Raw genomic sequence first — 14,451 nt, 5'->3', positions numbered from 1 at the left:
TTTTTCTAACCAAAGGTAGAACAAATGTAAGTGCCATGGAGAAGGTCCATCTAGTTCCCTAGACAGAACATGCCCACTTTCAGGGTTAGTGGTCTAATCTTACCTGCAGGGATACTTTTCAGGTCACTCAGCCATTCTGAGTTCACAGCTGGACTTAAGGTTGTTTTAAGAATGCTAGGTCTGCCAGTTTCACAGGTGTTTCTGAGGATCCAACGTACTTGTCTGTGAAGCTCTCTCTAAATCAAGTTATCCTGCAAATTTGAGATAATGGCATTTTCTAACAATTGTGATTGTGTCTTTTATGACTTCTTCACCTGGGGAAGTATCATGTAGATCAGTTCACTTTCTTGCAGTGGAGGGAAAGGTTTCTAATTATATGTCTGTGTCCATGTATCTCTATGAATGTTTTACTGTTTGTTTATTTGCAGAAGGAATGATTAGACCTGGAATGAAAGTGACTAATGAAAAGCGAAGGATTTCTGTGAAGGAAACACACCAAGGACACCTCATGAGTGATGGTCCCTGTGACTTCACTGGGAGAGATATCTGTGCTGTGAATCACCAAAACCACACAGGAGAAAAACCTTATGGTTGTCATGATTGTGGGAAAAACATGAGTCAACAGTCATTTTTGAATTACTGCCAAAAAATTCATACTGGAGAGAAACCACATGAGTCTCTTGAATGTGGTGTACCTTTTAGTGAATACTCATCCTTCCTTATTCATTACATTATTCACAGGGAGACAAAACCTCATGAATGTAGTTGGTGTGGAAAGACTGGGACTTGCAGCTGTAGTCTTGCTGTGCATCAGAGCATGGAGACTAGAGAGCAACCGTATGTATATGATAAATTTGGAAAGGCATTCCCACAGAGGTCCAGTCTTACTCAGCATCAGAGAATCCACAATGGTCAGACACCTTATGAATGTAATCAAAGTGCAAGGGCTTTCAGGCAAAACAACCAACTTGCTGTACATCAAAGAATCCACACTGGAGAGAAACCCTATGAATGTATTCAGTATGGAAAGGCTTTCACAAGAAGCTCCAATCTTGCTGCACATCAGAGAATCCACACTGGAGAGAAACCTTATGAATGTATTCAATGTGGAAAGGTTTTCAGTTTTAGCTCCAGTCTTGCTGTACATCACAGAAGCCACACTGGAGAGAAACCTTATAAATGTAATCAATGTGCAAAGACTTTCACATGCAGCTCCAGTCTTGCTGCACATCAGAGAATCCACACTGGAGAGAAACCCTATGAATATATTCAATGTGGAAAGTCTTTCAGAGAGAGGTCCAGTCTTACTGCACATCAGAGAATCCACACTGGAGAGAAACCTTATGAATGTATTCAATGTGGAAAGATTTTCAGTTTTAGCTCCAGTCTTGTTGTACATCACAGAAGCCACACTGGAGAGAAACCTTATAAATGTAATCAATGTGGAAAGACTTTCACAAGCAGCTCCATTCTTGCTGCACATCAGAGAATCCACACTGGAGAGAAACCTTATGAATGTATTCAATGTGGAAAGGCTTTCACAAGGAGCTCCAGTTTTACTGCACATCAGAGAATCCACACTGGAGAGAAACCTTATGAATGTATTCAATGTGGAAAGGTTTTCAGTTTTAGCTCCAGTCTTGCTGTACATCACAGAAGCCACACTGGAGAGAAACCTTATAAATGTAATCAATGTGGAAAGACTTTCACAAGCAGCTCCATTCTTGCTGCACATCAGAGAATCACACTGGAGAGAAACCTTATGAATGCAATCATTGTGGAAAATCTTTGAGTTCCAGCTTCAGTCTTCCTGTACATCAGAGAATCCACACTGGAGAGAAACCTTATGAATGTATTCAATGTGGAAAGGTTTTCAGTTTTAGCTCCAGTCTTGCTGTACATCACAGAAGCCACACTGGAGAGAAACCTTATAAATGTAATCAATGTGGAAAGACTTTCACAAGCAGCTCCATTCTTGCTGCACATCAGAGAATCCACACTGGAGAGAAACCTTATGAATGCAATCATTGTGGAAAATCTTTGAGTTCCAGCTTCAGTCTTGCCGTACATCAGAGAATCCACACTGGAGAGAAACCTTAGGAATGTAATCAATGTGGAAAGGCTTTCACAAGGAATTCCAATCTTGCTGCACATCAGAGAAACCTCATGAATGCAGTTAGTGTGGAAAGACTTTCACAAGGAGCTCCAGTCTTGCTGCACATCAGCGAATCCACACTGGAGAGAAACCTTAGGAATGTAATCAATGTGGAAAGGCTTTCAGAGAAAACTACAAACTTGATAGGCATCAGAGAATTCAAAGTGCAAAGAAACTATGTATGTGGAATCAATGTCCAAAGGCTTTCACTTGTAGCTGCACTCTTGCTGCACATTAGAGAATCCACAGTTGAGAGAAACCTTGTCAATATCATGAATGTGGAAAGGCTTTCAGATTAAAGCTCCAACTTCCTGTATACCAGCAAATACACACCGGAGAGAAACTAAATATGATAAAACCTTTTATGTACACTCTCAACTTACTGTACAATTCTGATGAAAACAACATGACATAATTTTGGGGTAATCATTTAGTGTTACTTACTGAATAATTAATTAAAAAATGGTCTTGTAGCTTTATCTTGTATGTTCATCCTTTGCCAAAGAAGATCATGTCATCAGAGAAATAATGACATGACTTGCACTTGACTTTGTTTTGAGTGAGCAAGGGCTGTGCAGGTCATCAGCCTCACTTCTCCTCTAGAGCCACCTGAATCCAGTGACCAGATATTTATCAGGATAACTGGAAATGACTCAGGGTGAGGCAACTGGGGTTAAGTGAAGTCACTTAACTTCAAGCCCAAGGTCACACAGCTAGTGAGTGTCAAGTGTCTGAGGTGAGATTTGAACTCATGTCCTCCTGACTCCTGCACTGGTGCTTTAAGCCATATCTTGTAAGTGAAAAGATGAATAATGGAGGCCTCTCAATACTTTATATGCTCTTAGATAAGTAGGTGTTGCCAACAAGCATCAATTAATTCTGATTGGTTAAACCTTGATGAGAATGAATATTATAATGAGGTGGACTTAGGTTAATGAAAAGCTGGGGGGACATGATTCTACTCAATCTTGGACAAAGAGACTTATTTCTATCCAGATCATCCTAACTTATGGCAATCTGCACCTGAGGGGCATCCACTTCCCCTCAGAACTGTCTGAGTGAAACAGAAGGGTCAGAATTTAATTGGACTAAAAGCTTTATATCTTTTGGTCAGATCTAAACTTTCCCACTTGGCTTAGTCTTGCCCAAGATTTCTTCTCATTGTCAGCCCTGCTCTTCAAAGGCCGGCTGAATCAGGGGTTGATTTCTGAATGAGGAAATTCAGGAAAATGAATTGAATTTATTTATCTCTGAAATTCCAAGGTTTCTGATGACTCTCTCCTAGGGTGAAGCCTGCCACTGGCTTCCTCACTTATCCTCACTCTGCTGCTGTAGTGAGAGACCTTTCCTGTTCACCCTCCAAAGCTGTGCTGACTGGTAATCTGCTTCACTGCTCCAAAATTGGTTCTAATCCATTATTACAAGATTGTTTGGAGGGGAAATTGGAAGAGCCCACATAAGTTAGTGCCTTATCTTGCCATGTTTGCCCCGGAAGTCCTCATGCCCAGTTTTGCAGGAAATAATTCCCTTCACAGCTCAAATTTTCTTAAAGAAATCTGTCTTTCCCATTCAGTTGTTTTCTTCTATTTCTTTGCATAGCTCATTTAAGAAAACCTTGAGGGGGCAGGGCCAAGGTGGTGCAGTAGAAGGACAGACCTATTCTAGCTCTCTCCGCATAGCCCATAAAATACCTGTAAAAAGTGACTCTAAACAAATTCTAGAGTAGCAAAAGCCACAACATGCCAGAGTGAAACAGATTTGTAAGCCAAGATAGCCTGGAAGGATTACAGGAATGGTGTATTGCACCTGTCTCAGAACAGAGCCCAGGACTGGAGCAGGCTTTAGGGAATGGAATCATGGGTTGCAGCTGTGGTTCCCAGATTTCTCACCCCACAAACTTCAAAGATCAGTAAAAAAGCTCTTTCATGTGAGTGAGAGGGGAGCACTGTCCAGCCCCAGCTTTGGCCCCAGGGCTACAGCAGCTACGGTGGCAGCAGCACAGTGTCCACTTTTGGAGTCCTCAGCCTAATGACCCTTGGGGAATCGGGCAGCTGATCTGGGTCTCAGTTCTGAGTGGTGGTCCTGGGGTGAGGAGGAGCTCTGACATGGTGGAGCTGATGGTGGCTGTGGAGAGGGAACCCTACTCACAGTTCCAGGGCAGAAAAGCATGCTTGTGGTTGCTTACAGACCAAAGCACAAGCCAGTAGAGGAGTAAACTACTCTCTCTTGATTGTGCCACCTTGGAGGAACTGAGAACTAACAAGTCCTTAGAGATATCTCAGAGAATAGCTGTACAAATCTTCTGAAGCCTAGGGAAGGATACCCTCCACTTGACAAAGGATTCAAAAGTCAAGTACCTGGCTGGGAAAATGCCTAAAAAAGGGAAAAAATAATACTATTTAGTTTACTTTCCTGGTGAAAAGGTATTTTGTTCCATTCTTTCAGTTTAGGAAGAACAAAGCATACCATCAGAGAAGACATCAAAGTCAAGACTTCTACATCCAAAACCTCAAAAAAAAAAAATATGCAGTGGTCTCAGGCCTTGGAAGAGCTCAAAAAGGATTTTGAAAATCAAGTAAGAGAGATGGAAGAAAAGGTGGGAAGAGAAAGGAGAGTGATGCAAGAAAATCATGAAAAGTGAGTCAACAGCTTGCTAAAGGAGACCCAAAAAAAATGCTGAAGCAAATAACACCTTTAAAAATAGACTAACTCAAATGGCAAAAGAGGTCCAAAAAGCCAATGAGGAGAAGAAAGCTTTAAAAAGCAGAATCTGTCAAATGAAAAGGAGGAGTTTCAAAAGCTCCCTGAAGAAAATAGTTCTTCAAAAATTAGAATGGAGCAGGTGGAAGCTAATGACTATGAGAAACCAAGATATTATAAAACAAAACCAGAAGAATAAAAAAATAGAAGAGAGTGTGAAATATCTCACTGAAAAAACAACTGATCTGAAAAATAGATCCAGGAGAGGTAATTTAAAAATTATTGGCCTACCTGAAAACTATGATCAAAAAAACAGCCTAGAAATCATCTTCCAAGAAATTATCAAGGAAAACTGTTCTGATATTCTAGAGCCAGAGGGTAAAATAGAAGTGGAAAGAATCCCCCAAATCACCTCCTGAAAGAGACTCCAAAAGAAAAACTCCTGGGAATGTTGTAGCCAAATTCTCCTGTTTCCAGGTCAAGGAGAAAATATTACATGCAGCCAGAAAGAAACAATTCATGTCCTGTGGAAATACAATCACGATAAAACAGAATTTAACAGCTTCTACATTAAGGGATGAAAGGGCTTTGAATGTGATATTCTAGAGATCAAAGGAGCTAGAATTACAACCAAGAATCTCCTATACAGCAAAACTGAGTATAATACTTCAGGGGAAAAAACGGAATTTCAGTGAAATAGAGGACTTCCAAGCATTCTTGTTGAAAAGACCAGAGCTTGAATAGATAACTTGACTTTCAAGAGAAACATGAAAAGGTAAACAGGAAAGAGAAGACTTAAGGAAGTCACTAAAGTTGAACTGTTTACATTCCTACATGGAAAGATGTTATTTGTAACTTATGAGACCTTTTTCAGTATTAGGGTAGTTAGAAGGAATATATAAAATGTATATGTAGATGAGTATGTGTCTATATATATGTATATACCCTAACTCTAAACATATATATTTATATATATATGTGTGTGTGTGTGTGTATACATATATACATACATACATATATATATATATATATGTTCACAAATAGGCAGAGAGCACATGGTGAACTGAATATCAAGGGAGAACACCTAAAAAAAAATTTCCTCTTGAATGGAACGTACTAGGAGTAAGAGAAAGGAAGACGTAGAACATAGCAAATCATCTCACATAAAGGAGGGAAGAAAGATGAGTGGGGAGATGAAAGGAAAATAAGTGAGTTTTACTATCATGGGATTTGGCTTAAGAAGGGAATAACACACATGAATATGGAAATCTATTTTACCCTGCAGGAAGGCAATGGAGAAGACCATAGGAGAGGGAAGATAATTGAAGGGACAGCAAATTGTGGAAAGGGATAATCAGAAGTAAACACTATGGTGGGAGGACAGGTCATGGGAGAGAGTGGAATAAATTGAGGGCAGGATAGAGGTAAATGTGGTTAGTCTTTTACAACATAACTATTATGGAAGCGATTTGATTGTTATACATGTGTGACCTATATTGAAATGCTTGTTTTCTCAGTGAGGATGGGGAGGGAATGAGAGAATAAGAAACTCAAAGCTTTAATAATGAATGGTAAAAATTTATTGTAGTATGTAGCTGGAAAGTAAGATATACAGGCAGTGGAATATAGAAATCTATTTTGCCCTACAGGAAAATAAAGGGGATGAGGGATGGAAGAAGGGTGGGTAGTAGAAGGGAGCTCAGACTGAAGGAAGGGGTGGACAGGTGCATGCTGTTCTGGGGTTGGGAAAGAGGGGGAGAAAAAAATTGAATTCAAATTCTTGTGGAAGTGAATGTTAAGAACTGAAAAATAAATTATATATTTTTAAAAATCGTATATCTCTCCATGATATTCTCTGGAATTCTGAATTCATTTGGGTATATATTTTCCCTTTCCCTTTCCTTCTTTCCTTAGCTATTTGTAAGACTTCATCACACTGCCATTTTGCTTTCTTGCTCTTTTTCTTTGGAATATATTCAGTTGCTGCAGAATTTCTGTGGTTCTTCACAAGCTCTCTACCAGATCTAGTCCCCTAAATCTAGGTAGCACTTCCAATTCTTATTGATAAGTAATGTCATTTGGATCTGAATTTTGCAATGAAGACCTCAAAATCTGAGTCTCAGTCAGCTCCAGGTCATGTTTAGACTGTATAGAATGTCACCACCTGCATCCTTTTCCATAGAAATTGTTTTGGGTTTTCATAGCACTGAGTAACTTTGGCCTCTTTGGAGTCAGTGGTTGGAACATAGACTTGCTACTGTGAGGGTGAATGGATCACTTTGGATTTGAACAGTTCTTGACTACACTTTGGAAAAATCTTGCTGGAGATAAAACTTAGGGATCTATTTAACAAGGTTAGGCCTCTTCCAGAAGACCTCATTGCATTTCCCAGTGTGAGACCTCATTAAACATCCAAAATTACTCCGATAAACCCCTATAAATTTCACTACTTTTCCCCCTGAAATCCTGATGTTTCTCAATATTTTCAATAATATTCCTTCATTATTCTTATACTGTAATTTCTTTAGTTATTCAAACATTTATGGGTATTCACTTTGTTTCTTCTTTGTTGGCACAAAAACTTCTGGTATAAATATTTTGATAACTGACTGCAATCAGTCTAGAGTATTAAAATTATAGCTAGAGAAAGTGATTTTCTATGTAAGATAATTTGGGAAATATATTCAACTGAGTTGATATCATTTGATTGGCCGCAAGTTTTTTTTAATCTCTCATCAAAACAATAAATTTTGTTTTAAATCTGTAATATTACTTTGGTTATGCTTCAAATTATTTTTTTGTGATTTTGGGGAATTATTTGATAAAAATCTTGTTAACTTCAAAAATGGTAGCTAAAGGGTAATGCATTTGTATCTTAGGAAATGAACTTTTTTGATGTGGATACTGTGAAATGAGCTTTTCTCTTAGAGAATATGGTTACAACATTTATGAAAATTATGAAATTCCACCTAGAGTAATATATATGGCAATTCCTACACCTTTGAACCAACTAAGTCTCAAATTCAAAATAGGACCCCTTCCTTGAGTCTAATTGACAGATCTTGGAGTGTAGAAAATAAGACAATGTTTCCAAGCCTCATTATCTGGGGATTCCAGATAATGTCAATTCAACAAGCCCCAATTCCATGCCAAGCTCTGTGTTAGGTGCTATAACAAGCAAGGTGAAACAGCTACCACCCACAAGGACCTCATATTCTAAAGGGTTGTCCATTAAGGAAAAAGAAAATAGAAGACAATTTCCAAACAATCACACCACACAGTACATAATAATGACTAAAAAAACCAGTGGATAGATTGTTGGCCTTAGAGTCAGTCAGATCTTGCCTCAGACACAAGCTAGTTTGCCTCACTTTTCTTTGTTGGAAAATGGAGGTGATAGTGTTGTGGACTAGGTGTGCCAGGAATCCTCAAATCCAATGGTACAGGGTGGGGTGTCTTCCTCAAAAGAATTTGATCACTCCAACTTTTCATTCCAAGTAGCAAGTTTATTGGATCACCAATAGAAGCCAGACAGACTCTTAGTGAGTCTATGCTTTTTGTGATGCCTGTACAAGCAGGGTAGATTTGAAGAATCTGTGCATTTGATGAGGTTGGAACTGATATTTTTGTGCAGAAAGACTGGGGAAAGATCTGGATGGAATCTGGCAGTGGCAAGTAGCCTGAGGTGGTCTGGAAGTAACAGAGACAGGAGCCTGAATAGGATTGAAGGAGTGCCAAGTAAGCTAAATAATTCAGGTGGGCTGTTGTGGACCAGATACTCCAGGGGAAGTCAGGGTCTGGGTTCCTGAAATATGTGGGAAACTTCAAGGTCTTCTCCTTTTAGGGGTCCAGATTTCCCCCATCACTAGGACCTACAGAGTAGGCTTGTTTTTAGGATCTGATGAGACAGGATTTGTAAACTTCCTGTGCCTGGCACAAAGCAGGTACTTTAAAAAAAAACAACAAATGTTTTTCCCCCTTATTTCCTACATATAAACTATGTACCAAGTAAATTGGAGGATATCAAAGGAATGTTGGGCCAAGGAATGCTTCCTGAAGAAAGCCAGTGAAATTAGGAGATTGAGACAAGGAGGGATTGCATTCAAAGCATGGAGAGGGAGGGCCAGTGGTGGGATCCAATGAAAATGTGGAGTCAGGAGATGGAGATTCACATGTGACAAACAACATGGACGCCAATATCACTGGATCCTGAGTACATGGAGAAGAACAAAGTGTGTGACACCTAGAAAACTAGTGTATGGAGAGAAATAGCTCTTCTCTGAGTTCCTGTGGTGGGTAACTGCTGCCAAAGAGATACTTCCTACAATGTAGAAATTATGGAGATAAAAACTTAGGCTTTGGTATTGTGCTCAAGGATAGGTTCAGGCCTCAGAAAAAAAAAACCTATGTGTACGTAACTGTGCTGAGTCTACTCTTTTCGTGTGATAAAGCTTGCCCTAAGGGCTCTAAGTACAGCAAAGAAAACATTTACACATTCTAGCTCTAACAATCCTTGTTGATGGATGTTGGAAAAAATATGAGGAACATGAAGAACACCTGTCCCTCCTTCCTCTGAACAGGAGAGAGCACAATTGCTCTTCTCCAAGTGACAGATTGTCCTTCATTCTCGAAGAGGACCAATGACATCCTGAAGATGATGTCTTGACTTTCAAGTGTGGGAAAAAGAAAGTTCTGTTTCCACAGTTTTGAGAGATCCAGGTTGTGACCTAGCCCAGTCAAGTTAGAGGTCAGAAACTTGTGCACAGGCTTGATGAGCTGTTTCAGAGAAAGCCTGTCAGAGATGAGAACATGAAGTCATGTGGCCAGGGGATAGTGGGGGCTGAGTCCAAACTTCAGAACAGTAATAAGAAGCTTCCATTAGTCTGAACAAGTTGTAGTATTCTTGTAGCCTTACTAGGAAGGTGCCCATTCATTCAAGAAAACAAACGTAGAAGGTATTCACTCTTCCTGAAGAGTGGGGGAGTCAGCTTTGGCCACAGTGTTCAGTTCCTCTGAAGTCTGTTTTAATAGATTTTCCTTAATACCCTTTTGTGTGTCAGGCACATCTCTAACACAAGTGAATTGGATTTCAGTGAGGCAGGGCTGAGCAAAATCACCAGCCTCCCTTTCTCCTCCAGAGCCATCTAGGTCCAGTGGCAAGACAGATCAGGATGACTGGAGATTGCTCCATATGCAGTGGGATACCTTGGCCTTTTTGAGCAAAAGTCTTTCCCAGGTTTCAGTATGTCTGAAGTAAGAGCCATCTAGTGATTTAAGGTTGGGTAAAAAAAGAAGCAAAATATGGTCTCATTGGCTATTCAAAAAAAGGAAAAAAAATCAGTCTGGGAGGGAAAGATCTTAAGATTTCTGACAAGAACAGAAATGATTGCTACTTACACTCACTCTGAGCCAACAAAACCCAAACAAGGCCCTATACAAGGCTTGAACTGGGTCTGATTATTGGCCAGCCAGTGAAAGCCAGAGTGATTTGGGTCATGTTGCTCCAACTGAACCCCAAAGGGCTTTATCAATGTGTGCTTTTACAGAGTTGTATTTCAAGAAATTTATGTTCCACATGAAAGTTTATGATTCCCCATTGGGAAGAAGGAAGGGAGAAAGAGAGGCTAGGTGGACATAAGAAAGGAAGGAGGACAAAAGAAAGAAGGAGGGAGGGAAGGAAGGAATTGAATTGCCCAAATAAAACTAAGGCTGCCCAGTTGGGTCCCCAGTGGGGCAGCTGCTAGTACTCACAGATTAATGCGTGTCCTTCCACTCAAAGAGGACCAAAGACATCAGAAAGCTGATGTCGTGACTTATGAGTGAACTGGATTTAAGTGAGGCAGGGCTGTATGAACTCATCAGCCTCACTGTCCTCCAGAGCCATCTGGGTCCAGTGGCAAGATACAGATCAGGAAGACTGGAGATGGCACTGGATGTAGTGGGAGATTTTGGCCTTTTAAGCAAAGGTCTTTCCCAGATGTCAGTTTGTCTGAGGGAGCATCCATTTTGTGACTAAGTGCTGCATGACCTAAGGGTGAATCTTATTTGCAGAAGTTCCTTAGTTCACAACCTTTAGATGCAAATAGGTTTTGCTATGCTCAGCAATATTTGGAATACGGGTAACCATGGATGAAAGCTAGGCATTGTCTTGTTTGATGAAGATGTCTGTTAATAAAAGAGATAATTTCAACATGATTCCAATCAGTTCAGTTCAATTCAAAATCAGGTGTTGAGCACTTGCTATATAACATGCAGTAGGTTAGATGTCCTGAGACTCCATTTTACCAAATTAGCCAAACTGAAGGAACCCTGAGGAGTTTCATCATTGCTAGACCTTGGCTTGGGCAGGCTCTTGTTAGATCCATTATCCTGGAATGGCCTCAGACTCCCAGCCTGGGCCTTGAAAGAGTCTCCAAAGTATCATAACCACTGAAGGGCACAGATTCTTGATGGGGGTGGGGGGGAACGACACAAAGCCCCTTCTAAATTCCAATCACTTTTACCTCTGTTCATAGGACCCCAAATGTCTAATGACTAGCTCTAGTTCTAACTGCTAAAGGCAACCTGAATTGTATTATATGTGGATGAAAAGAGTCCAAGAGTTAAATAGGAATCCTGAAGGGATTTTTGAGAGAGTGCCATGATCAGATTTCATGAATATCAATTTTGTCACCCTGTGGAAGAGGGAAAATCACAATGACTTCTGATGATTTGGTACCTTAGGAAACTAAAATGTTTTCTGTACTGTAGTTCTTCTGATCAGAGCACATGTAAATGCTCTGTGATCAGTCATACATTAGGAAGAGGTTAGATTCAATATATTCATCACTTCCTTCCAAGCCAGAGTTTCCTTTATTCTTTGCTAATTTGTTTTCATCATTTTGCCAACTCAGAGAGGCTTAGTAATCTGATCAAAGTCACATAGCTACTCAGTAGTAGAATTGACACCTAACCAGGCCACACCCAAGGGCCTGAGTATCCTTGGTGTGCTCAGCCTGATCTTTCCCCAAAACAGATTAAGAGATCTTCATGCCTCCCTCCTCTCTCTCTGTCCTCACTTTCTTTCCCAATATAGGTACATATGGCCATGGAAGACATAGCTGAAGTAAATGGATGATGCAGATATACTTATCAATGATACAAATAAATATGATTTAGATGATGCAACATGGAATAATGGATAGAAAAGTGCCTACATTTTGCAGATTTATTTGCATGCTGTCTTCCCATTAGATGATAAGCTTCTTGAGGACAAGGACACTGTTTTGCATATTTTCCTCTCTTCAGCAGTTAGCAGAGTGCATAGCACATAGTAGGCATTTAATCATTGTTTATTGATTTATTAATTGGCCTCAGACTCAAGAATTCCTGTATTTTTGATTTACACTGCTCGTGTGTTACTGAGTAAAATACTTAACCTCTCAAGGATGGAGGGACTTCCTACAAGGAGTCCTTCTAAAAAAGTTGCCAAGCTGCCTGGGAGAAGGTTTTGATTGGGAGCTTTTTACACACAACTCATTCTGCATGACACTGAGAGAGAGATAGGTAGTCAGACAGAGAGGGATGGGCGGACATATACACAAACAGATAGATCTATGTCTTTATCTCTACAGCCCTGACAAATAGTGAGTACAGGGGATTGAATTCAGGGCCAGGAGTCAGGAAGGCCTGAGTTCAGATCCTGCCTCATTTATTTACTAGTGATTCTGCTATGAACATGTCCCTTGATTACTCATTGTCTCAGTCTCCTCATCTGTACCTCCTATGGATGCTATTAGCTCACCTACTTCCTAGTGCCATTATGAGGATGAAATGAGATAAGGCACTCGATAAATGCTATATAATATTCCAACATTAATATCAATAGTAGTTATTATTAATATTACATTTTATCTGCCATGAAAATATTAGCACCTTATAAGCAGGACCTGTTCTCGTTTTTCATTTGCATCTGGAGGAGTTAACATTCTGCTTTGCCCATAAGTGAATGATTGCTTTGTCATTTATTCCTTCATTGTTGATTGGAGAGAGAGACTAGGCAGAGATTCCAATGAGGAGACTCTGGCCATCCCCTAAGACAGTAGTGATTAGCCAGAAGTGAATGATTCATTCTCCAGCTTCCTTGTCTCTGCCTCTGAGCCAATCACTCCCCCTTCACAGCCTTGGACCTTCTTCCTCTGAAAACTGCCTGTTTATGTCCTTTGACCATTGATCAATTGGGGAATGACTCGTATTCTTGTAAATTTGACTCAGTTCTCTATATATTTTAGAAATGAGGCCTTTATCACAGATACTAGTTACAAAAATTCTCAGTTATCTGCTTCCCTCCTAATCTTCAGTTGCTTGAGTTTGGTTGTGCAATAACTTCTCACTTTAATGTAATCAAGATAATCCATTTTGCACTTCATAATGGTTTCTATCTCTTGTTTAGCCAAAAATTCTTCCTTTCTCCATAAATCTGATAAATACATTATTCCTTGCTTCAGTAATTTGTTTGTATTATCAATCTTTATACCTAGATCATATACTCATTTGGACTTTATTCTTGTGTATGGTGTCAGGCATTGGTCTTTGCCTAGTTTCTGCCACATTGTTATCCAGTTTTCCCTGCAATTTTTGTCAAACAGTGAGTTCTTATCCCAGAAGCTGGGGTCCTTGGGTTTATCAAACAATTGATTGCTATAGTCATTGACTACTGTGTCTTCAGTACCTAACCCTATTCCACTGGTCTACCCTTCTGTTTCTTAGCCAGTAGCATGTTGTTTTGATAATTGCTGCTTTATAATAAAATTTGAGATCTGGTAGAGCTAGCCCACCTTCCCTAGCATTTCTTTTCATTAGTTCCCTTCATATTCTGGACCTTTTGTTCTTCCAGATGAATTTTGATATTATTTTTTTTCAGTTCTAGAAATTACCTGATAGTTTGACTGGTATGGCACTAAATAAGTAAATTAATTTAGCTATAATTGTCATTTTTATTATATTGGCTCAGCCTATCCATGAGCAACAGATGTGTTTCCACCTGCTTAGATTTGACTTTTGGGCAACTAAGTAGTGCAGTAGATAGAGCACCAGTGGAGGAGTCAGGAGGACCTGAGTTCACATCTTACCTCAGACACTTGACACTCACTAGCTATGTGACCTTGGGCAAGTCACTTAACCCCAATTGCCTCCTCCTGGGTCATCTGTAGTCATCCTGATGAATATCTGGTTACTGGATTCAGATGGCTCTGGAGGAGAAGTGAGGTTGATGACCTGCACAGGCCTCCCTCACTCAAAACACAGTCAATTGCAAGTCATGTCATTATTTCTCTGATGGCATGGTCTTCTTTGGCAGTGAAGAATGAACACACAGATCTGACTTTATTTGTGTGAAAAGTATCTTGTAGTTGTATTCATATAGTCCCTGGATTTGTTTTGGCAGGTAGACTCCCAAATATTTTATAGTGTCTGCCCTACCTTTGAATGGGAGTTCTCTTTCTATCTCTTCTGCTGTGGGGCTTTTTTACTAATGTATAAAAATGCAGAACATTTGGGTGGGTTTATTTTGCAACCTGCAACTTTGCCAAAGTTGTTTATTATTTCAAGTAGTTTTT

At 39.8% G+C, this 14,451-nt stretch overlaps 1 protein-coding gene across 1 annotated transcript; it reads left to right on the top strand.

The window, feature by feature from the left end:
- Positions 1–508: 508 nt before the first annotated feature.
- Positions 509–2,735, top strand: LOC140520107 (uncharacterized). The gene is given in 2 exon segments (XM_072633787.1): positions 509–1,739; positions 1,742–2,735. Coding segments are annotated over 2 exon segments (1,944 nt in total). The 3' UTR covers positions 2,455–2,735.
- The last annotated feature ends 11,716 nt before the right edge of the window (positions 2,736–14,451 follow it).

The sequence above is a fragment of the Notamacropus eugenii genome, chromosome 1, assembly GCF_028372415.1.
Source record: "Notamacropus eugenii isolate mMacEug1 chromosome 1, mMacEug1.pri_v2, whole genome shotgun sequence".
NCBI classification, from domain to species: domain Eukaryota; kingdom Metazoa; phylum Chordata; class Mammalia; order Diprotodontia; family Macropodidae; genus Notamacropus; species Notamacropus eugenii.
The sequence above is the reverse complement of the archived record's forward strand: the minus strand, read 5'-3'. Positions and strand labels throughout refer to the sequence as shown.